The 25,439-nt window shown below is 43.1% G+C and overlaps 1 protein-coding gene across 1 annotated transcript in view; it reads left to right on the top strand.

Moving 5' to 3' along the window:
- SNTA1 (syntrophin alpha 1) overlaps nucleotides 1-25,439 on the top strand; it is a 74,240-nt gene that overhangs the window by 32,324 nt on the left and 16,477 nt on the right. The window contains exons 2-5 of the mRNA XM_040437192.1: nucleotides 2,348-2,533; nucleotides 17,572-17,773; nucleotides 23,892-24,078; nucleotides 24,189-24,319. Coding sequence (XP_040293126.1) covers nucleotides 2,348-2,533; nucleotides 17,572-17,773; nucleotides 23,892-24,078; nucleotides 24,189-24,319 — 706 coding nt within the window. The remainder of the gene's footprint in view (nucleotides 1-2,347; nucleotides 2,534-17,571; nucleotides 17,774-23,891; nucleotides 24,079-24,188; nucleotides 24,320-25,439) is intronic.

The following is a 25,439-nucleotide window of genomic DNA, read 5'->3' as shown; positions in this document are numbered from 1 at the left end:
TTCGTTTGGCAGCAAGCCGAGACTGATATTGAGTAGGCAAAAGCTCATCTTGGAGCGGGAGTGTAGGAGATCCACAAGTTTTAATGCCTTTATGGGGATCTAAACCTGGCTGCAGGTAGATCCCTACGTTGTGGCCCCAGGGTAGTCCCCAGTAGCTGGTCAGGCTGCAGATGGCTGGTATACATAGTGAGACAGGTCAGAGTCAGTAAAGAGGCACGTAGAGTCAGGACCAGAAATCGGTGTCAGGGGACAAGGTCAGGTTCAAGCCAGAGGTTGATACCCCGATAAATCAGATCAAGTATAGTCAAGACAAAGTCAGGTCAAACTCAGGAAAATCACTCAAATGGGAATGAATGCCAGAAAGCACACAACTAGGCCTGGGCTGATTGCTGTATGCAACTCAGCTACATCTGTTACTCTCTGGCTCTGCTGTACTGACAGGCTGACTGTATAACTTTGCTTTTGCTGTATGCTGCAACTTCTCTCTTTGTAGTCTGTCTCTTAATTAGGCCAGGGAACTTTCCTCCTGGGTCCTGAGGCTCTAAGCTTTGGCCTCCATGGTCAGCAGAGCTGATGGTGCTCTGGCTGGCTTGGACACGTGCAGCAGAGACGTGCCCCCTGCACACCTGCCCCCTCACAGGGGGTAAGCTAGACTAACTAGAACTGGTCCCCACCCTTCCTGCTTCCACTCCCCTACAGAGGGGGGTTAGAATGGAATGGCAAGTTCCATTCTCTCTAAATACAGCTCTGCTGTGTTTGCTGCCACCTGCTGGTGATCCAGGCACATTACATATGAACATAACCTGGAATATATGCATAAGGGTCCATTCACACGTCCGTGGTGTATTGCGGATCCGCAATACACCCGGCCGGCACCCCCCATAGAACTGCCTGTTCTTGTCCACAATTGCGGGCAAGAATAGGACATGTTCTATTTTTTTGCGGAGCCGCGGCCCGGAAGTTCAGAGCCGCGCTCCGGAAATGCGGATGCATCCATTCCTGCCCCATTGAGAATGAATGGGTCTGCACCCGTTCCCGATATTGCGGAACGGATGCGGACCCATTTGCGGACGTGTGAATGGACCCTTAGATGACATTATGTTAGACCAATAAAGACAGTAGCAAGGTGCAGAAGGGGTAACACCACTCTGGGGTGTTACACATGGACTCTTTAAAGGCCTCCTGTCATCGGGAACATCATTATCCAACTGGCTGAATATAGACATGTGTTAATGTCAGCTGAAGCGAACAGTCTTTGTCCCTTCTTTCTATGTGCCTCCGTTTTTGTGAAAAACAAACTTTTATTTTATGTAAATGAGCTTCTAGGAGCAATGGGGGTGTTGCACCTACTCCTAGAGGCTCTGTTCCCCCTCCTCTGGCCACGCCCTCATCATGCTGATTGAGTGTTCACATCATGCTGCCTGGCCCTGTCAATCAACCAGATGAGGGTGCGGCCAGGGGAGAAAGAACTGGGCCTTCAGGAGTAGGGGCAACACCCCCATTGCTCCTAGAGGATCATTTACATAAAATAAAAGTTCATTTTTCACAAAAACAAAGGCACAGAGAAAGAAGGGACAAAGACTGTCAGCAGACAATAACACGTCTAAAGTCAGACAGCATAACGATATTCCTGATGACAGGAGCCCATTAAAAGCAAATTGCACTGTAGGAAGTTTTTTTTTTTTAAATGGTCTCGAAAACTTTTGCTTTTTGGCAGCCAATGTCTGCCGATGAGTACATACCAACACTTCCTGGGGTCATGTGACCATCCATCATGTTTCCTGTCTTGTGATCGGAAAAATGGTTCATGCCATCTTGAGAAATTTGCCCGAATACAATTTCCAAAAATTCTGATCCAGATTTGACAATTTTGGAAAATTTGTGTTGAATTTGATTAGTTTAGAATCTATTCGCTCATCTCTACTCCTGGGTGAGCAGAGTATTTGAATATGAATTTTGTAAGCCAGAAAACCCCTTCATTAGGGAATTGCTTAAATAACAACTCCTTACTATAATATCTTATGAACCTGCTGCCCTTAGCTGTGAGAGCTTTATCATAACATTCATGGTTATTGAGCAGTTCAGATTCTCAGCATTTGCCTTGCAGATTCATTATTCAGTTCAAGTTGATGAACGTCCTGTGTGCAATAACCTGATATTAGGAATTTAAGCCGTTCCATAATAGATCCTAGAATGGGTGGGGATCTGCTTCACCCTCTTAATGACACTATTAGTATGCGGCACTGACACACGATAGACACATTTAAATAACAAAACCGCAGGCGTTGTGTAAGAAATGTCTTGTATATGGAACGGATGTCTTATTTTTTTCATACTGTTTTTGCAGGTGGCCGAGAAAATAAGATGCCAATTCTCATCTCCAAGATATTCAAGGGCCTGGCCGCTGACCTGACAGGTGCCCTTTACGTTGGCGATGCGATCTTGTCTGTGAACGGAGTGGACTTATCTGAAGCCACCCATGATGACGCGGTGCAGGCTCTCAAGAAGACTGGCAAAGAGGTGGTTCTGGAAGGTAAAGGTCTCCATCCTGCTGGCCAGGAGCAAAGGCTTCTGGGAATAGTGATGAAACTAGCTAATGGGTGTAACAGTAAGACATGAAGTGCTAGACAGAGAATTAGATATTTGGTTATAGTTTAACTCTCCCCCACTGTTGTGCCGTGGCCAGGAATTCCTCCAGCCTCTGATGATTCCCTCACAGCTGTTAAGGGAACTTGTACATTCCACGGATGATGGGAGGGGAACGGGGGAGGCAACGACGCAAAGTGCTGCACCCAAGGATCACGTGTGGGGAAGACATATATTGATCACAAGGACCATAGCCGTATACAAATATGGCTGAAATGAATTAGGGTAATGAATGTTCTATGTTCCGTCATAAGTGACGTTACCTCAACAAGTCTGCTATGTGGAAGCAATACATATACAGTTGCAAGAAAAAGTATGTGAACCCTTTGGAATGATATGGATTTCTGCACAAATTGGTCATAAAATGTGATCTGATCTTCATCTAAGTCACAACAATAGACAATCACAGTCTGCTTAAACTAATAACACACAAAAAATTAAATGTTACCATGTTTTTATTGAACACACCATGTAAACATTCACAGTGCAGGTGGAAAAAGTATGTTAACCCTTGGATTTAATAACTGGTTGAACCTCTTTTGGCAGCAATAACTTCAACCAAACGTTTCCTGTAGTTGCAGATCAGACGTGCACAACGGTCAGGAGTAATTCTTGACCATTCCTCTTTACAGAACTGTTTCAGTTCAGCAATATTCTTGGGATGTCTGGTGTGAATCGCTTTCTTGAGGTCATGCCACAGCATCTCAATCGGGTTGAGGTCAGGACTCTGACTGGGCCACTCCAGAAGGTGTATTTTCTTCTGTTTAAGCCATTCTGTTGTTGATTTACTTGTATGCTTTGGGTCGTTGTCCTGTTGCAAAATCCATCTTCTGTTGAGATTCAGCTGGTGGACAGGTGGCCTTAAGTTCTCCTGAAAAATGTCTTCATAAACTTGGGAATTCATTTTTCCTTTTATGATAGTAATCCATCCAGGCTCTGACACAGCAAAGCAGCCACAAACCATGATGCCCCCACCACCATACTTCACAGTTGGGATGAGGTTTTGATGTTGGTGTGCTGTGCCTCTTTTTCTCCACACATAGTGTTGTGTGTTTCTAACAACTCAACTTTGGTTTCATCTGTCCACAGAATATTTTGCCAGTACTGCTGTGGAACATCCAGGTGCTCTTGTGCAAACTGTAAACGTGCAGCAATGTTTTTTTTGCACAGCAGTGGCTTCCTCTGTGGTATCCTCCCATGAAATCCATTCTTGTTTAGTGTTTTACGTATCGTAGATTCGCTAACAGGGATGTCAGCATATGCCAGAGACTTTTGTAAGTCTTTAGCTGACACTCTAGGATTCTTCTTCACCTCATTGAGCAGTCTGCGCTGTGCTCTTGCAGTCATCTTTACAGGACGGCCACTCCTAGGGAGAGTAGCAGCAGTGCTGAACTTTCTCCTTTTATAGACAATTTGTCTTACCGTGGACTGATGAACAGCAAGGGTTTTGGAAATACTTTTATAACCCTTTCCAGCTTTATGCAAGTCAGCAATTCTTAATCATAGGTCTTCTGAGAGCTCTTTTGTGCGAGGCATCATTCACATCAGGCAATGCTTCTTGTGAAAAGCAAACCCAGAACTGGTGTGTGTTTTTTATAGGGCAAGGCAGCTGTAACCAACACCTCCAATCTCATCTCATTGATTGGACTCCAGTTGGCTGACACCTCACTCCAATTAGCTCTTGGAGATGTCATTAGTCTAGGGGTTCACATACTTTTTCCACCTGCACTGTGAATGTTTACATGGTGTGTTCAATAAAAACATGGTAACATTTAATTCTTTGTGTGTTATTAGTTTAAGCAGACTGTGATTGTCTATTGTTGTGACTTAGATGAAGATCAGATCGTATATTATGACCAATTTGTGCAGAAATCCATATCATTCCAAAGGGTTCACATACTTTTTCTTGCAACTGTAGATCCACATGTAATCGTAATAACAAGAGAGCTCCAATGCCGCCAACACAGACTGTATCACAGATCACTACTGGTGACAGAGGTTGTGTAGTTTAGAAACCCGGGGGGTTCAAAAACCCTCTGTTTAAAAACCCTGTTAGAAATTATGAGTTAAAGGGATTCTCTGCTTTAGACAATCCCTACTTGTTAGAAGGTTCTCTTGACCATAATCTCCTGGTGGCATCTCCAGTAGTGACGAGCGGCAGGGGCAATATTCAAATTCGCAATATTTTGCGAATATTTGTTAGCATATTCATCATATATTCGTGAATTCGAGATTATTTTCTTGATCGCGAAAAATCGGCAATGTAATATTCGCGTAATGCAGGGAGGCTCATCCCCGTTGCGGTCTGCTATTGGCTATGCCCCCCTCATCGCCGGATGTTTTGATCTGCGCTACGGGGAGATGCAGAGGCCGTGCGGGGAGCGGGGTAAGTATAACTTATATGAGGGGCCCGGGCATTAGGGGGGTCATTATAGGGGTTGGATAACCCCTTTAATTGACAAAGCTGCACTGGCAGTCTGCTCACATATATACGGTTTTATTTATGTGCTAATTTTATAGAAACTGTAGTATTTTTGTGTTAACTTTATACAGCTCACAATCAGAAAGCCTGTGACGTAATAATCTGACATTTTTATTTAATACTACATATAGTTTTCCTCTACACTCTATGCTGATACACCAGTAGTCCCAATTACAGGGGAATACATATAACCATTTGTCCCAGTCCATGCTGTGCTAGGTCTAAAGCTGACCATAGACAAATGCCAACTGGCCAACAAATGGATGGCCAATTGCTTGTTTGATTGAACTTTTGTCCATTATCACCACAAACACATGCAAATATTGTTGTTAGATACAGCAGGGGGCAGAAGAAAAAAATGGCTAAATAAGGGTACTTTCACACTTACGGCAGAGGATTCCAGCAGGCAGTTTCATCGCCGGAACTGCCTGTCGGATCAGGCAATCTGGACGCAAACGGATGGCATTTGTCTGACAGATCCGGATGCGGATCCGTCTGACAAATGCATTAAAATATCGGATCCGTCTCTCCGGTGTCATCCGGAAAAACGGATCCGGTATTTATTTTTCTCACAGATTTAAAGGTCTGCACATGCGCGGACCAGAAGTACGGATCCGTAAATGCGGCACTATACATTTCAATGGAAATTAAACCGGATCCGGCATTCCGGCATGTGTTCAGGATTTTTGGCTGGAGAGAAAAATACAGCATGCTGCGGTATTTTTTTCGACCAAAAATCGTAAGGGGGACTGAACTGAAGACATCCTGATCCATCTGGAACGGAATGCTCTCCATTCAGAATGCATTAGGATAAAACTTTTTTTCCGGTATTGAGCCCCTGTGACGGAATTCAATACCGGAAAAGAATAACGCTAGTGTGAAAGTACCCTAAGGCTGAGTTCACACGTCAGTTATTTGATCAGTTATTTCCATCAGTTATTGTGAACCAAAAATTGGTGCGGGGCAAAAAGACAGAACAGGTGTAGATATTTCCATTACACCTTATCTCTGAGTATGCTGGCTTTGGCTCACAAAAAAATTATGGAAATAACTGGCCAAATAACTGGTGTGAACACAGCCTTAGCCAACGTCCAGAGTGACTACGTTAGTCATTAATTTCGATAGGTCTGTCTGTTGGAAACCGATTGTTTGCATGTAAGAACATGGTCAATTACTGGGCAATAATTGAGGGAACGGTCAAAAATGTCCATTTCATGTTTTGTGTGTTGTTCATGGAGAGATTTATAAGACCCTGCAGCTGTTACACTATGAGAGGCATTCAGGCGCATGGTACTGGGATAAAACAGGAAGCAATGCCGCCAGTTCTAGGACTGAGCACTGGAGAACCAGAAGCGGTTAAAAGGACTTTTGCCTTCTCTCATGTATGTCAAACCCTTACCCTACTTATACAGCTCCGTTACCAGTGCAGCACAAAATGACTGGTAGTAAGTTATAGCTTCGGCATAAGGTGGTCATACTCATTAGATAGAAGTAGGTTGGTGGTAAAACAACCGTTGAACGAACAATCTTCTGGTGACTGTTTTGCAGATATTTTAGTCCACATTGTTCATCACAGTCCTTCAGTGACACCGTGCAAAGGACGAAAGAACTTTCTGGGAACATTCTTTCAAGGAAAGAGCTTTCATCCAACTATCTGTATCAGACAAAAAATTCAAACATGGTCACCTTCTTTTCAAAGGTCAGTCATCGGTCACTAAAAAGATCGTTTGTTGTTACATTTCCCCTGACGAACGATCCTTCTTATTGGAATTGTCTGTAGACTATTGCGTATGGCCACCTTTAGAGCTGATGTTACTTGAGGAATGGTGTACTTTGGTGTGACTGGAACTTTTTGCCCTGTGATTGAGAATGGTACATTGGTACAGTACATAGCCTAAGTGTCTCATTAGGAAGAATGTTTAGAAGACACGAGGACTGGATTTCGAAGATCTTCTAGTGTCAGTGGCTTGTTAATTGGCCACAAATGGTCAGTAAAGTGTTGGAAATGAGAAGTGTATAATGTGATGGAAAAATGAATCCAGCCAGCAATATGGATAATAACAATATATTAGTAAGTGCCTTTTATTAACTTTCTCTACATGATAAATGCCACTTACTGAAGTGAGACAGCCCCTTTAATGCCATAGTTGAACTTCTAATGACTTTTTTTGGTTAACAGGGTTGTCTCATCCTGACATTTCAATAGGAAATGCAATAAATGTCTGATAGGTGCAGGAACCACCTCAGGGTTCTACTTCTATCTCAAGAACAGACCTTCTGTGAATGGAGAGGACTCCACGTATGTGTGGCTTTCATCATTCACTGCTATGAGACTTCCGAAAATTGCCAAGCCAGTGGTCAGGTACTTTTGGAAGTGCTACAGCAATGAATGCAGAATGCCACGCGTGCACAGCGTCCTCTCCAGTCACAGTAGGGCTCCGTTCGTGAGATAGGAATGAGTCCCAGAAATCAGACCTGCACATATCGGACGTTTATGAAGTATCCTATTGATATGCCATAAATGTCCAGATGGGACAACCCCTTTAAGTACTTACAAAATTAGGCTAGTGAATACAATAACATCATCCTTTACGGCAGATTAATTTCCACCCTTATAAAGCTGTGTGTCCGTGGGAGAGCGGAGCCGTGACACTCATGTCCAGTGAGTTGTGAACGACTTAATGATCTGACTGAATTCGGAAGAGCCTAGAGAGTGGCGGAGACCAAGATTTAACTATTCAGTGGAGCAAAGTAACTTTACTTCTGCCGTGTCCAAAGTTCTATCTTCAGCCATCTGTTGTATGTGTCCTTGAATACCTACCACTGCTTCTTCATGTATCTTTTTATATACAGTGTGTATGGTGTATATAATACCCTTTCTCAGAACCTGTTTAACCTTGCAGACCCAGTTCTTCTCCAATACATCACCCCAATGTACATACCTGCTTTGTACTTTATACATTATTTAATTCATCACAAGCTATTCCAAAAATAAGTTTTATGTTATTGAAGGGGCATGGTTAACAGGAGATATGAGGATTAAAGGAGTTATCCAGAACATAAAGGAGTTTTCTGACTTTTTTTAACTGCTGACCAATTCTCAGGACAGGTCATCAGTATCTGATCGGTGGGGGTCTGACACCCAGGAATCCTGCCGATCAGCAGTTTGAGGAAGCTCACTGGAGCTTTCCAAGCACAGCGCCGTACATTGTATAGTGGCTGTGCTTGGTATTGCAGCTCAGCCCCATTTACTTGAATGGGACTGAGCTGCACCCAGGCCATGTGACCAATGAACGTGACATCACTGGCCTAAAGTAAGCTGTGAGGTGCGCACCTAGGTAAACTCCTCAAACAGCTGATTGGCAGGGTCTCAAGTGTCACACCCCCACAAATCACATACTGATTACCTATCCTGAGTACAGGCCATCAATTAAAAACTGTCTGAAAACCCCTTTAAAAATATTGATGACCTAGCTATCTTTAGTATAGGTCACAAAGCTCGGATTGGTTTGAGCCTGACTCCTGGCACCCCTGCCAATCAGCAGTTGGAAGAGGTTGTGGCTTCCTGGCGAGTGCTGTGGCCTCTATCTAGGCCTGTGATGTCAAGTTCATCGGTCCCATGTGCAGCTCACTCTCATTCAAGTTAATGGGCCTGGACTGCAATACCATGCACAGCCACTATACAATGCACGGCACTGTACTGAAAAGGCTGCAGTGTTTGTCTGAGCACTGCAGCCCTTTAAACGGCTCTTCAGAGGGGGCGTAAGGAGTCGGAACCCACAGACTATATATTGATGAACTATACTGAGGATAAGTCTTCAATATTTATGACCTGGAAAACCCCTTTTATACAAAATCACTGTATAATTTTAAGCAGACACCATCAACATAAATAGGACCTAACAACGATCTGTTGTGAATGACGACAGGTCTACTGTTTTCCAGTGTCCTACTGTTCCCTAAAATGGGGGAAACAAAGTTTGGCATGTTGGGTGATCTATTCACATATTACATCTACTGAAGTACAACCGGCATTTAGGTTGAGGGCCATCTATAAACCAAGCCTAAACTACCAGGGTGGTTTCTATTAATGTTCTCACTGAAGTCATCTGTGATCATTTGTGCTTTTTGAGGAATTCGAAAGGCAAGATTGTAGTAATAGAAATGATGGGAACTGCTAAAAATCTAATGTCATAGTGGACGTGGACTGTCTCATTGGTGGAAACCAGGACTGGACAAATTAGATTTTTTCCTATCTAATCCTTTGTATTTTCCTAGATAAGCAGCATCAAAGTGTTTTTCATCCCTAAAAATAACATGGCTGGTCAGATGAGATGACCTGGCATGTTAATCGTCAAATCTGAGGAAACAGCAATGTCTGCACCAAATTTGGGCCTAAATGTCCACAAGTATGGTCCATAGACAGTAGGAACTGTACAAACCTTCATGGATATATCTTTGGTATACAATATGATAATTAGCAGAGAAATTCCATCTACTGTGGTTGATATCAATACAAACTTCATGTCCGTTGTGCCTATGACTTACGTTGTACTTGACTTTTCAAGGTTCTACATTCTAATGTTCCATGCATTACAGTTAGCAGCATTGGTCCCACATTTTATCACTTACACGTTATCAGTTCAGGGAAACAGTAAAAAGCAATTACTCCCATCCCCTGTAGAGGCAATCCAAAAATAGAGCAGGACAGCCGGGGGAATTCTACATCTGCTGTGATATCAGAAGTTTCCCTTATTCTAAAAACTGGATACTGCGGAATGAAGATCTTTAAGTGCAATAAGAAAAGTAGCTTAAAACAAAACCTTCGTTAGAACAAAAAAAAACAACTATGAAATCCTCCATAGTACATATGCATAGGATCACAGAAAACACTAGGTACAGAAAATTCAAGTGCAACCACAGCCTGGCCACCATTCCTCTGCCCTAAGGGTATGGGCACATGTTTAGGTTTCTTCATGCAGAGCCCTTATGGCCCTGTTCTACAGAGCCCTAAGCCCATGTTCTACTGCCATGTGACACCTCCATATATATGGTGGCATCCTATTTTGCGCAGCGTATAATACTTTTGCAATACAGCATTCATTGCAGAAATCCATGTTTGTTTCTGTCTAATTCATACAGGGGTGAAAACAAACCCTATCTTACTGGGTCAAAAGTAATAAATGTTGGGCAACCCTATCAACAGAATATATAACACAAAAATGGGTGACCTTGTTAAAGCTTAACTTTTGATCAACACTAGATATAAAATAATAGCCCATAAGTACAATAATAGACAAAAATATGTGCTGCACGAATGTGCCTAAATTGCCAGTGCTCAGTAAAAGAGGAACAGTCTTACCACAGTCTTTCAAAGTGGCGCCATCACTGGAGTCTCCATGATTCCAGTGCTGGGTCTCTGACCCTTATCTTACCCTACTTGACCTGGGCTTATACCTGTCAGGAGCACCACGATCACCCTATTGAGGGTGACCCCAGTACCCCAGTGGATAAATAAAACTCACCTATTTAGGTATCCCTACCAATTCCCCTATGCAGCCTAGTGACTGATTGATTGGTTTGTGGGTGTGTATATGTGCCCCTATATGTGAGCACCATTTTGTCATCACCATTTGCTTGAGAAAGATCCCACTGAGTGGATTGAAACGTTGCTGTATGTCTGGTGAATAAATTTTTTTTTTTACTTTTGCTACCTCTGGATGTGCTGTGGAGTTTATCTATCTATCTATCTATCTATCTATCTATCTATCTATCTATCTATCTATCTATCTCATATCTCATATCTATCTATCTATCTATCTATCTATCTATCTCATATCTATCTCATATCTATCTATTATCTATCTATCTATCTCATATCTATCTATCTATCTCATATCTATCTATCTCATATCTATCTATCTCATATCTATCTATTATCTATCTATATCTATCTCATATCTATCTCATATCTATCTATCTATCTATCTATCTATCTATCTATCTCATATCTATCTATCTATCTATCTATCTATCTATCTATCTATCTATCTATCTATCTATCTATCTATCTATCTATCTATCTATCTACCTATCTCATGTATTTCTGCCACTTTGAAAATGTTCTTTCTTTGCTGGTTCACTTTCTTCTTCTGTACATTATGAAACTGTAAAATCACATTGTGCTTTGAACTTTCCAAATAAAATAGTTGTGTGATGAGTAAGTGCAGTTATTGCATCCAGATTGTGTGTGCCACAGGGATCCAGCTGTCCACAGCTCAGAACACACTTCATGTTACGCCCAGAGCTGTTTTTTTAAAGTGACTTTCTGGACTCACTTTTCAATTATTTATGCAGGGATAAGAGTGCACGATTTATTTTAAGGGGATTGAGGGACAAAAAAGGAATCTAACATTTCACGCATGCATAACCCACAGATAATAAATGTACACACACATGCAGGGGCGTAACTACCATAGCGGCAGACCATGCGACTGCTATGGGGCCCAGGGCAAGGGGGGCCCAGTCTTAGTTAGGATTATCTCCTCTTCTACTGCAGGTGAAAACTTGGTCAGGACTCTACCCTCTAAAGGAACAACTTTTAGCAAATAAGGCAGTGAAAAAATGGCCCAAGGATCACTGAAAGGGGTTTAGGCAGAAACCTTTCTTTTCTGTGTGGGGGGCCCGGTTTGATCCTTGCTATGGGGCCCTTACTTCTCTATGTACGCCACTGCACACATGCATTCATATGCTTTTGTGTACACATTTTCAGGTTATGAGAAAATAATAGAATGTTCTCCAGCATCCATCAGTGTTGGTCGTCTTTATTGTAGATCGGTATAAAAGTACATACTTCAATCTTCACCACCCTCCACCACAGGTTAACATGTTTCAAACTCGAAAGTTCTTAGTCATAATCTTATGACTAAGAACTTTCGAGTTTGAAACATGTTAACCTGTGGTGGAGGGTGGTGAAGATTGAAGTATGTACTTTTATACCGATCTACAATAAAGACGACCAACACTGATGGATGCTGGAGAACATTTAATTATTATCTGTTTATACAAGGGACAAGTCCGGTCCTCTCCGTGCACCGAACGCTTATGGTGAGCTGGATATTTTTCTCCTTTGGATTACTGATTTTCAGGTTATGTCTCTGTTATGCAGTAATACATTTTGCCGGGCTGGCCAGATCTCAGGGGGTTACATACAATACAATAAGCCTCATTTAATAACTGCCTTATGTTTGAGAGACATGCCACAGAAGATGCCAGTGCTGCTCCTCCATGGATGAAATAGATCACACACCTTTGCACCATGTCAGGCTTATGGGATGTCGCTCTGTGCAATCGGCTCATGAGAAAGATTGCAGGTTGGAAGAAACTGAAATTTGGCATCTACATATCCACTATTGTAATGTATTAGACACTGTTCACTTTTGCATTGTAAGCCTCAGTCAGGGGTCCTGGCTACATATTTCTCACTTTTGACAGAATGCACAGCATCCAGATAGACCCATTAGAAGTCAATAGGGTCCCTCTTAGACTTGACACACCATCATGGCTTCTGGTGTAAATGGATGCCATCAGGGCCAGCCTTTGGGGTGTGCGAGCTGTGTGGCCACACAGGGCACCATGGAAACAGGGGCGCCCAGCCAGGCTGTGCCAACAGCAAGGAGGCTCCTTGGCCCGTGTAGGGACTGCCACAAACCCCACACACTGTAACAACATGCAGGACGGCAGCAGCCTTCTCTCACCTCCCGGCGGCGCCCTTAATACTTCATAAACGCCTGTGTCACAACTTGCACACTTCTCATTTACAAGATTTGAATCCAACAAATCCCAGGCATAGTCATCTGTATTGCCGTCCTCAGGAGAGGGAGAGATGTGTCTGCTGGGATTTGAACACACGACCTTTTGTATCAGAGGCAAAGCACTTACCCACACAGCTATAAGAACTGCATAGCCACTGACTAAAAAAAATGAGACTTCTACTGTAGACTGTTATAGTCAGTGTACATCTATACACATGACAGCTGCCCCAACACACCCATCACTGCTATATATCTATATGACAGCTGCCCCAGCACACTCAGCTCTGCTATATCTCTATATATGATAGCTGCCCCAGCACACCCAGCTCTGCTACATCTAATACACATGACAGCTGCCCCAGCACACTCAGCCCTACTATATCTCTATATGACAGCTGCCCCAGCACACTCAGCTCTGCTATATCTCTATATATGATAGCTGCCCCAGCACACCCAGCCTGCTACATCTAATACACATGACAGCTGCCCCAGCACACTCAGCTCTACTATATATCTATATATGACAGCTGCCCCAGAACACCCAGCTCTGCTACATCTATACACATGACAGCTGCCCCTGCACACTCAGCTCTGCTATATCTATATATCTCTAAGTATTACTATACAGTAGATAGATATATAGAGATATAGCAGAGCTGAGGGTGCTGGGCAGCTGTCATGTGTATAGATGTAGCAAAGCTGGGTGTGCGGGGGCAGCTGTCATATATAGAGATATAGCAGGCTGAGTGCACTGGGGCAGATATCATGTGTATAGATGTAGCAGAGCTGGGTGTGCTGGGGCAGCTATCATATATAGAGATATAGCAGAGCTGAGTGTGCTGGGGCAGCTGGCATGTGTATAGATGTAGCAGAGCAGGATGTGCTGGGGCAGCTGTCATGTGTATAGATGTAGCAGAGCTGGGTGTGCTGGGGCAGCTATCATATATAGAGATATAGCAGAGCTGAGTGTGCTGGGCAGCTGTCATGTGTATAGATGTAGCAGAGCTGGGTGTGCTGGGGCAGCTGTCATGTGTATAGATGTAGTAGAGCTGGGTGTGCTGGGGCAGCTATCATATATAGAGATATAGCAGAGATGAGTGCGCTGGGGCAGCTATAATGTGTATAGATGTAGCAGAGCTGGGTGTACTGGGGCAGCTATCATATATAGAGATATAGCAGAGCTGAGTGTGCTGGGGCAGCTGTCATGTGTATAGATGTAGCAGGCTGGGTGTGCTGGGGCAGCTGTCATGTGTATAGATGTAGCAGAGCTGGGTGTGCTGGGGAAGCTATTATATATAGGGATATAGCAGAGCTGAGTGTGCTGGGGCAGCTGTCATGTATATGGATGTAAACTAGCTATCAAAGCTATAAATGAATCTACAGTAGAAGTCTCATATTTTTTCAGTCAGTGGCTATGCAGCTCTTATAGCTGTGTGGTTTAAGGGGTATTCCCATCTTAATGATCACTGTTAAATCTGTTAATGATTTAACAGTGATCATTTTTCTAAATATATTTAATTAACTAATTCCCGACCCTTAGAAAAAAATGAACATATACTTACCTGACTGTTGTCTTCCGTCTCCCCTGGTTACGGCCACCACTCTTCTCCGGAATTGCGGTGGCCGCGCTTGCGCAGACGACTTCTTTTCTCCCGGCCGGCCGCTCGCAGTCGCGAAATTGCAAGCCGACACCGCGCAGTCCCGAAAGCGCACGCCGACACCGCGCATGCAGTCCAGCGCACGCCCCGGCCGGGAGAAGACATCAATCAAGATGGAGCCCGTCCCCTGCCGAAACCAGGAAGTGGACAGCACGCCGGGAGCAGGTAAGTATGAAACAGTGTGATGGGAATAACCCTTTAAGTGCCTTGCCTCTGATACAGAAGGTCGTGGGTTCGAGTCCCAGCAGAAACTTTTCTGAAATACAGGCTAAATTAGAATACACAAGCACTGACTCCATATATGGAGATACAGCGCGGGACACAGGAAGAGGCCTGCATCACATCGCTGACATGGAGGTAATTATAAGTGTTTTTTGTTTTTTTTAAATACCGGACTGTTACTGCCACATGGGGGAGCGGGAGGCACTTGGTACTGACACATTGGGAGGGGGGGAGATGGCACTATGATACTGGCACATATGGGGGGGGGGGGAGAAGGAGGGAAGTAGAGAGGCACTTAATACTGGCCCATTGGAGGGGGAGATGGCACTATGATACTGGCACATTTAGGAGAGAGGCACTTGATACTGGCACATTTGGGGGGGGAGATGGCACTATAATACTGAAATATGGGGGAGGGGAGAGGCACTTGATACTGGCACATGGAGGGGGTTTGGCACTTGATACTGGCACATGGGGGGGTTTGGCACTATGATACTGGCACATGGGTGGGTGGGAAGGAGAGAGGCACTTGATACTGGCACATTGGGGGGAGATGGCACTATGATACTGGCACATTGGGGGGAGAGATGGCACTATGATACTGGCACTTTGGGGGGGGGGGGGGAGATGGCACTATGATACTGGGACATGTGGGGGGAGGAGAGAGGCACTTGATACTGGCACATGATGGGGGGGCATCTATGGGGACACTTACTGGCACATTATTGGGGGCATTATGGGGGTCCCTTTTTACTGGCACATTATAAGGCCCTTAATCATACCCAGTGTCACCCATAGACAGTCTCCTGCCCCCCTTAATCATACCCGGTCACCAGTCCCCTGCCCCCCTTAATCATACCCAGTGTCACCCAGAGCCAGTCTCCTGCCTATTAATCATACCCAGTGTCACCCTTATCCAGTCCTCTGCCCCCTTAATCATACCCAGTGTCTGTCACCCTTAATTTAAGGGGGCAGGTGACTGGGTAAGGGTGACACTGGGTATGATTAAGAAGGGCAGGGGACTGGGTAAAGGTGACAGGGTAGGATTAAGGGGGGCAGGGGACTGGCTCTGGGTGACAGGGTATGATTAAGGGGGGCAGGAGAGTGGCTATGGGTGACACTGGGTATGATTGTACTTGTTTGCACTTGCACTTAAATTATCTGTAATTAAAAAAACAGTTTGTTACAAAGATTGTTTAGGTGAACCAGGGTGGGGGGTAGGGGGCCCCACAAGATTAGCTCACACAAGGCACCTGAACACCTAAGGCCAACCCTGGATGCCATTGTGGACAAAGTATTGTTAAGTCTGTGAGTCTTTAGGGGTTATAGTATGTTTGACGACTACAGCGCTTTATGCTTAGTTTAACAGGCAGACAATTGTAACTAACAATGGGTAGCATTTGGTAAAATGCTCTAAATATTAGATCAGCAATTTCAGGCTAGGTTCACACCACATTTTTGGAATTTAACACATAGGGATGCAACCATACACCAACTGTCATGAGTCGGTCACAATTAAAATCTAAAGTGAAGATATTCAGATGTACCGGTAATCCTCTGCCAAAACAGCACTCCTTCATCATCTGGGTTTATGGGTTACAAACTGGTATGCTTGCCAGATAAATAGGGCGGCCCCTACAGATGCCAGCACTTTTTTTTTTTTTTTTTTTTTTTTATAAATATTTTATTGTTATAATACAAAAATTTAAATCCATATTACATATTAATATTATTAATTCCATACATTCGCCAATTCTAATCTGTGTCCATAGTTGACAATAATTTCATGCGAATATCCATAGTAATTACAGTATTTGATAATCAAAAGGAGGTCTCCTACTGGGGAGGGTAACAGGACTTTTTTTCTAAAATATCCCTCCGTTCCGGCGCTCTGTCCCCCGCTGTTTTTGGCGCCTGATTGTTCATTTAGACCATCGGTACAGGGAGGAGGAGACAGCCGGGTTTCTCAATGGGTGTCTCCTTCTCCCTGGCTGTAGTCAGTGTAATGATATATGGTTATTGTACCAACCACTAGAATGCTCTGAGTCAATGTAATGTTATACATATATTGTATCGACCACTAGAATGCCCTGTGAGAGAATTTAATTATATACATATCTTGTCCTGACCACTAGAATACTCTGAGTCAATATAATGTTATACATACAGTATATTGTATTAACAACTAGAATGCTCGGAGTCAGTTTAATAATATACATATCTTGTATTGACCACTAGAATGTTCAGTGAGTCAATATAATGATATATGTATCTTGTAATAAGCACTAGAATGCTGTGTGCCTTGTCTATCAGTAAATTGTATATTAGTCATCTCCTAGACATCATGGGTGCTTTCTGCATTGTTCAGTTGGCTACTAGAGTATTAGATATTAGTAAATGGAAGGATCTTGGTGTGGTATAGAGTTATCCAGTGTATGCTACAGTTTCTGTATTGCGTTGACCTACAGACATGTGCTGATTTATGTACATGAGAATTTCACCGGTTCACATTTAGGCATGGTGATTTGGATGATGTGTATTAATGTCATGATGAAATTCAGTGGACAGCTGCTGCCAGGTAGTGACAGGAGAGCTCTTTAAATCAAGGGTTGACTACTGCTGTATCTCCAGGGCATGAGATGATAAAAGCCCTGTTATTTATATAGTATGGAGCTGGAGTTAAATGTCTCCATGCTTTTTATGGCACATTACACAATTTATGGACTAATTTATCATCTTGTCTCCACAGTGAAGTACATGAAGGAGATATCTCCGTTCTTCAAAGGCTCTATCTCCAGTGGACCTGTGAGCTGGGATGGAACTGCACCGGCCCCTCCTCAAAAGAAGAGTTCCCCAGCCTTGCCTCCTCGGGACATGAAAGATGGGAAGAGCATACCACTGAAGATGTGTTATGTGTCCCGCACATGCTTACCTGCAGATCCTGAGCCCAGGTGAGAAGAAAAATGTGTAACCATGAAGCCCTGCATCTCAAAGCCATAAAGAGCAACTTCTTGTATCACAACTAGATGGTCCTGTTAGCGCAATTCATGCGCTATGACCCTTGCAAGAGCATACACATGGCAGAGGTGGTCCCAAATAGAGATGGCCATGTGGTTCTCCTGGCGGTCGTTTCGCGGCGAACTTTGCTCGTTCGCGATTCGCCGAATAGGCGAACATATGGCGATGTCCACTAGTGCCATATTCTTTTACATTGTGAAGAACTTTGACCCATGACACATCCGTCAGGTGGTACAGGACAGACAATTGAGACTTTCAGCACATGGACATACCCCCTACCTTATAAATAGACCTGATCTGGCCGCCATTCTACATTCAGTCTTTTGCCAGTGTAGGGAGAGGTTGCTGTGTGGAGCAGGGACAGACTGTTAGGGACATCAAACGCTAGCTAATAGGGCCGCAAAAGTCCTTTTAAGGACTAGTATAGGTGTGCTATCGATAGGTGTGATACACAGAGGGGTGTGATATACTTATAATATACTTTCTAACATAGAAAGTATATTATAGTGCATTTGTATTGTGCAGCAGTTGTGTGCGGTTCTGCTGCGATACCGCAGCTACACAGAGGGACAAACGCCATTGGAACAAATAATTTCTACTGGTGAAATATACCAGTTGCCCCCCCAAAAAACTGATTTAAGCAGGGGTGTTCTATACCAATAATATACTTTCTATATAGTGCATTTGGGTAGTACAGCATTTGTTTGCGGTTTTGCTGTGTTATCGCAGCTACAGATAGGGACAAACGACATTGGAACAAATAATTTCTACTGGTGTGATTTACCAGTTGCCCCCCAAAAAAACTGATTGAGGCAGGGGTGTTATATACCAATTATATACTTTCTATATAGTGCATTTAGGTAGTGCAGCATTTGTTTGCGGTTTTGCTGCGTTACCGCAGCTACACAGGGTGACAAACGCTATTGGAACAAATAATTTCTACTGGTGTGATATACCAGTTGCCCCCCAAAAAAACTGATTGAAGCAGGGGTGTTATATACCAATAATATACTTGTTCTTTTATGTACGCTGAATGCATAATTTTTGGCGCCTGTAGTCCACTGGTCTGCTGTAAAATTGATATCCAATGACCGTGTAATCTACCACCAGCCACATACTTACTTGTTCTTTTATGTACGCTGAATGAATATTTGTTGCGGCCTCGGAGGAATTCAACACCAGTGACGACCACGTGTTATCGAATTTCAACTATTATCATTAGGGTTTTTTTTTAAAGGGGGGGATTTCGTTAGCCATGTTTTTAATCCAATTTTATATTTTTAGTTCTTTTAAACATATGTATTTGACCTGTATTTGTACTGGCCTGCAGTAAAATTGATATCCATTGACCATGTAATATACCTTCGGTCACATAATCACTTGATCTTTTCTGTCCGGCGAATCCCTAATGTTTGGCGCCTGTAGTCCAGTGGCCTACAGTAAAATATTTATCCATTGACCACATAATGTACCTCCTCGACCCACATAATCAGAATTTCTTTTATGTCAGATGAATGCCTAATTTTTAAGGCCCGTACTCCTGTGGCCTGAAATACATTTTTTCTAGGCTCCAACAGGGCACATTTCAGAGAATTTTCCTTTATGACGCATTAAAATGTCCCCTGATTAAGTTACATATTTTTTGTGGAAATTTTTGTCTTTGATCCCCCTCTAGTATGTCACTGTCCATGTTGTGGGACTATTTGTACACTTCTACTAAGTATTTGGTGGCTGCAAATATGAGCTGAAGGTTCGCCTGCCATTAAAGTGAATTGAGCCCGCCGCAAACTTGCGGTTCGCGAACCGTCCCGGCCGATGTTCGTCCATCACTAGTCCCAAACAGTGAGGGGACACCTGATGATGCTGATTCATGCCACTACACCCCAGGATGTGTATGTGTGTGTGTGGAGTGGTACTTGTGTTTTCCCACCACACTATTCCATGAAAGGAGGTCTAATACGTTTCTTTTCCCACCAACTTCCCATCTCTTGTAGGAGAGAAGGGTGGCGTTACCTTCTGGTTATCATTATGATGATGACATCATGCAGACTTTTCTAACAGTAATAATTAACTTTAGAAACGGCCGAATTAGTTTTCATCATTTTCCATCCAATTTTTTGAGATCTCTCATTTTACCTGAGGTTGGGAACCAGATATTGTTGCAGTTCACAGCACAGGAAGAATGAGTAGTCTTGGGTGCGAATATTCGAATTGCGAATATTAGTCGCGAATATCGCCACTTCGAGAATTTGCAAATATATAGAATATAGTGATATATATTCGTAATTTCTAATATTCTAGCTTTTTTTTTCATCAGTAACCTACCTTCTTGCTTGTGGGCTAATGAGAAGGCTGCAATGTCTTTGTCTGAGCGTAGCAACATCCCTAGCAACCAATAGGAAAGTTGCCTTCCCCTTTACTATATAAGAACAGTCATTTTCTGCAGTTTTGAGAGAGAGAGAGAGAGAGAGAGAGAGAGCAGTGTCATTGCTGTGCTCTGTGCTTTCCACACTACATTAGATAGATAGTTAGATAGCTTATATATATAATACAGATAGTTAGTGGGAGATAGTCAGTGTACAGTCGTGGCCAAAAGTTTTGAGAATTACATAAATATTGGAAATTGGAAAAGTTGCTGCTTAAGTTTTTATAATAGCAATTTGCATATACTCCTGAATGTTATGAAGAGTGATCAGATGAATTGCATAGTCCTTCTTTGCCATGAAAATCAACTTAATCCCCAAAAAACCTTTTCACTGCATTTCATTGCTGTCATTAAAGGACCTGCTGAGATCATTTTTAGTAATCGTCTTGTTAACTCAGGTGAGAATATTGACGAGCACAAGGCTGGAGATCATTATGTCTTGCTGATTGGGTTAAAATGGCAGACTTGACATGTTAAAAGGAGGGTGATGCTTGAAATCATTGTTCTTCCATTGTTAACCATGGTGACCTGCAAAGAAACGCATGCAGCCATCATTGCGTTGCCATAAAATGGCTCCACAGGCAAGGATATTGTGACTACTAAGATTGCACCTTAATCAACAATAGGATCATCAAGAACTTCAAGGAAAGAGGTTCAATTCTTGTTAAGAAGGCTTCAGGGCGTCCAAGAAAGTCCAGCAAGTGCCAGGATCTTCTCCTAAAGAGGATTCAGCTGCGGGATCGGAGTGCCACCAGTGCAGAGCTTGCTCAGGAATGGCAGCAGGCAGGTGTGAGCGCATCTGCACGCACAGTGAGGCGAAGACTTTTGGAAGATTGCCTGGTGTCAAGAAGGGCAGCAAAGAAGCCACTTCTCTCCAAAAAAAACATAAGGGACAGATTGATCTTCTGCAGAAAGTATGGTGAATGGACTGCTGAGGACTGGGGCAAAGTCATATTCTCCGATGAAGCCTCTTTCCGATTGTTTGGGGTATCTGAAAAAAGGCTTGTCCGGAGAAGAAAAGGTGAGCGCTACCATCAGTCCTGTGTCATGCCAACAGTAAAGCATCCTGAGACCATTCATGTGTGGTGTTGCTTCTCATCCAAGGGAGTGGGCTCACTCACAATTTTGCCCAAAAACACAGCCATGAATAAAGAATGGTACCAAAACACCCTCCAACAGCAACTTCTTGCAACAATCCAACAACAGTTTGGTGAAGAACAATGCATTTTCCAGCACGATGGAGCACCGTGCCATAAGGCAAAAGTGATAACTAAGTGGCTCGGGGACCAAAACGTTGACATTTTGGGTCCATGGCCTGGAAACTCCCCAGATCTTAATCCCATTGAGAACTTGTGGTCAATCCTCAAGAGGCGGGTGGACAAACAAAAACCCACTAATTCTGACAAACTCCAAGAAGTCATTATGAAAGAATGGGTTGCTATAAGTCAGGAATTGGCCCAGAAGTTGATTGAGAGAATGCCCAGTCGAATTGCAGAGGTCCTGAAAAAGAAGGGCCAACACTGCAAATACTGACTCTTTGCATAAATGTCATGCAATTGTCGATAAAAGACTTTGAAATGTATGAAGTGCGTGTAATTATATTTCACTACATCACAGAAACAACTGAAACAAAGATCTAAAAGCAGTTTAGCAGCAAACTTTGTGAAAACGAATATTTTTGTCATTCTCAAAACTTTTGGCCACGACTGTAGGTTACATAGCGATGTAGTGTAGATGTTGCAGCGCAGTGTGACAGGTTCTGCTGTCCATACATACATGCAGACCTGCTAAAATGTGAAGTTTCACGTATTGCGACAAAATATTCTCATCATTAATGCCGATTAGCGCAATCGCGAATATATTGGAGCACTCTAACTGCATATAAAGCCATTTTTAATGTTCTGCCGTGCCAACCATTTTCTCCAGTCTCAGGAAACTTCTATCAGCTTGGAAAATGTAGCAAAAGTTAACCACGCCTCCATTACGTGAATAATACATTGCGATCTTTCGGTGATGAATATTCACCCAAATATTCGTGAAATATCGCAAATTCGAATATAGCCCCTGCCGCTCATCACTAAGAATGAGGACATAATCCATCCAGTGCTCTTCAACAGAGATGAATGGCATAACTTAAGCCGTAAGAGGGAGGGGAGAAGAGAGAGGCAGCGCCAAATGTGTAGTAAAGTATAAAACGATTAAAGTAATGAAAAAAGTAATGCGCTTACCAGAGTCTGTTGTGAAGAGTCACAACGCCTTTGACGAGCCTGGCTGGTAAATGGACCAGCGGCCAAGGGTGCCTTGCTGCAGCCTAGGTTCCAGGGCGCATTTAGAAATTAAATGCGAAAGTGAAGTAAGATAAACAAAAAGGAAGAAAAAACTGGAACTGCAAATAGTATTTGCTCCTTGGGCGCTGCTCGGCTGGATATATAACGCAGAAGGTGAATAAAAAAGTATTTATTGGTCTACGCGTTTCGAGGGAATTGGACCCTCTTCCTCAGGACAATCATACAATACAGGACAGTAAACATTTATTTATACACTTGTTTTTGGCGCCTAACCTCGATTTAGGGGGCGGGGCTATGGGCGGGGTTAATATGCATAATTGATGTTTGTTTATATGCATATTGATGTTAATTATTGCAGACATTGGGAACCAGAAATGGTTTATGCAATAATTAATTGATGTTTGTTTATATGCATATTAACCCCGCCCATAGCCCCGCCCCCTAAATCGAGGTTAGGCGCCAAAAACAAGTGTATAAATAAATGTTTACTGTCCTGTATTGTATGATTGTCCTGAGGAAGAGGGTCCAATTCCCTCGAAACGCGTAGACCAATAAATACTTTTTTATTCACCTTCTGCGTTATATATCCAGCCGAGCAGCGCCCAAGGAGCAAATACTATTTGCAGTTCCAGTTTTTTCTTCCTTTTTGTTTATCATAACTTAAGCCGCCCACAGACATTTGTTTTTTGCTGATAGACTGCTGTAGGTACCATACTGGTCACAAATTTTTTAGGTAATCTGCCCTCCACCCTTAGAAATAAGATCTATATTCTGCTTAAGGGTCCCAGTTTTCAAAAGACTAAACCCACTTTTTGTTACGATCTCACAACCAATTTAGATAATTGCTGGGTGTTAATGGGCAAATAGACTGTATGCAGGGCATGGACACAGATGTAAACCCCTATATAGACACACATGTTGACTCCTGTACTTGCCATTCACTGGCTTTGTTCACATAAGAAAGCCTCTATATAAAGATGACAGCCACAATGCTCCCATATCTCCAGCCACAGTGCCCAACATCAAACCCAGAGATAGCAGCCCATATCAAAAGTAGTCACTGTGCCCCCATGACTGTCATATGCAGTGCCAACCAACACGTACCTCCTCTGAACATGTGCTACCTCGGCTGTAACTGGGCTTATACTTCTTAGAAGGCATCTCAGGCAGCATAAACCATTTCTGGTTCCCAATGTCTGCAATTAATGAACCAGTAAGCTTCCAACTAAAGCGGCCAGGAGTGTAGTGCATAGTCTGACTTCTTCTTCCAGATTAAATGCCTATGCATCATTTTTTTCTTCATGCCTTTTCATCCGGTTTGTCTGTATTTTTATGTAGGTACCTAGAGATTTGTTCAGCAGATGGAAGAGATGTTCTTTTCCTCCGAGCAAAGGATGAGGGTACAGCTCAGTCCTGGTTTAGTGCCATTCACGCCAATATCAATGCTCTGATGCCGCGGGTCCGAGATGACGTCAAACAGCTGGTGGGCAAGGAGGTGAAGCACATGGGTTGGCTGACGGAGCAGGTATGGCATGTTCTCTGAGGAGAGGCCTGAAGTGGGCCGTTTATCACCATGCACACGGGTCTGATGCTCTCCACTTTTGGCTGTAGATTTTCTTTCTTCTTCCTTTTTAGCTGCCACAAGATGAAAAACAGAAACTGCTGGCAATTCTTACCGAAAAAGATCTTTTGTTATACAATAGTCTCCCCCACACCAGAGACGGCTTCAGTAAACCTGTATTCTGTCACCCGCTCATTGCCACCAGGTAAGGGAGAAATGCCACAGTGAAAGTCTTCTTAATATAAAGATCCAGCATGAAGCCACTTACCAGATTATAATAGGGTCTGCCAGCTCTGCCCTTAGTGCAGGATTAGTTGAGTGGCCCTGGAGCCTGAGACAGGGCAAGAAAACTGGGCAATTGCCAAGGGCCCTGATCCTCTAAGGGGCCCCCTGCTTCAGTCCTGGCAGAGTGCAGATAGTTGAAAAGTCAGGACTCCAGAGTGGGAAATTTCCAGGCATAGGAGTCTCTGCTGTCAGTCAGTCATATAGGAATCAGTGCCATGAACATGATTCAGTGTGTGTTGCTTTTAACATGATTCTGACCCTCATAACTTTTTTATAGTTATGTCTACAAAGATGGGGGGGGGGCTCATTTTTTGCGGGACGATCTGTCGTTTTTGACAATACCATTTTGGGGTGTGTATGACTTGATAACTTTTCATAAAAATCGGCCTCTTTTTTTTAAAAAAATTCTGTTACGCCATTCACCATATGGGCTAACTTTTTAAAAATATTTTAATAGTATGGGCATTTTTGCATGTGGCGCTGCCCATAATGCTATTTTTTTTTTTTGGGGAATGGGGGTGATTAAGTATTTCTTTTATATTTTCAAATATATATATATATATATATATATATATATTTTAACTTTTTGTTAAGTCCCCCAAGTAGACCACAACTTACATTCATCAGATGTAAATTGCTCTATTATGCTGTATAGAAATCACTATATCACTGTTCAGTGGTGCCATCTAGTGGCCTGAACTGGTCTATACTAACCATTAGCCTGGAAGCCTACTACAGGCTGTGGCTCATTTATAGAACAAGGTGCTTTCCCCAATCTCCGCTGGGGGAAAGCACGCCTGAACAGGAAACCCGCGCTTCAGTTTTTTTTTAACACTCTCAGATGCCGTGAGTGAGGAGAACTCATGGCTCTGAGGAGAGGGGGCATGTGGCGTATTCTGGGGCCATGAGGAAGCAGATCTGTGTGAGGATCTTTATGGGGTGTAAATCTGTGAGGGAGGGCCGGAATCGACAGAATGTAACTGTGTTGTTAGTACATTATTACAAGATTTGGGGTCCCACTTTTGATTTTGCCCAGGGAC

The sequence above is a fragment of the Bufo bufo genome, chromosome 6 (genome assembly GCF_905171765.1).
Source record: "Bufo bufo chromosome 6, aBufBuf1.1, whole genome shotgun sequence".
Taxonomy (NCBI): Eukaryota; Metazoa; Chordata; class Amphibia; order Anura; family Bufonidae; genus Bufo; species Bufo bufo.
The sequence above is the reverse complement of the archived record's forward strand: the minus strand, read 5'-3'. Positions and strand labels throughout refer to the sequence as shown.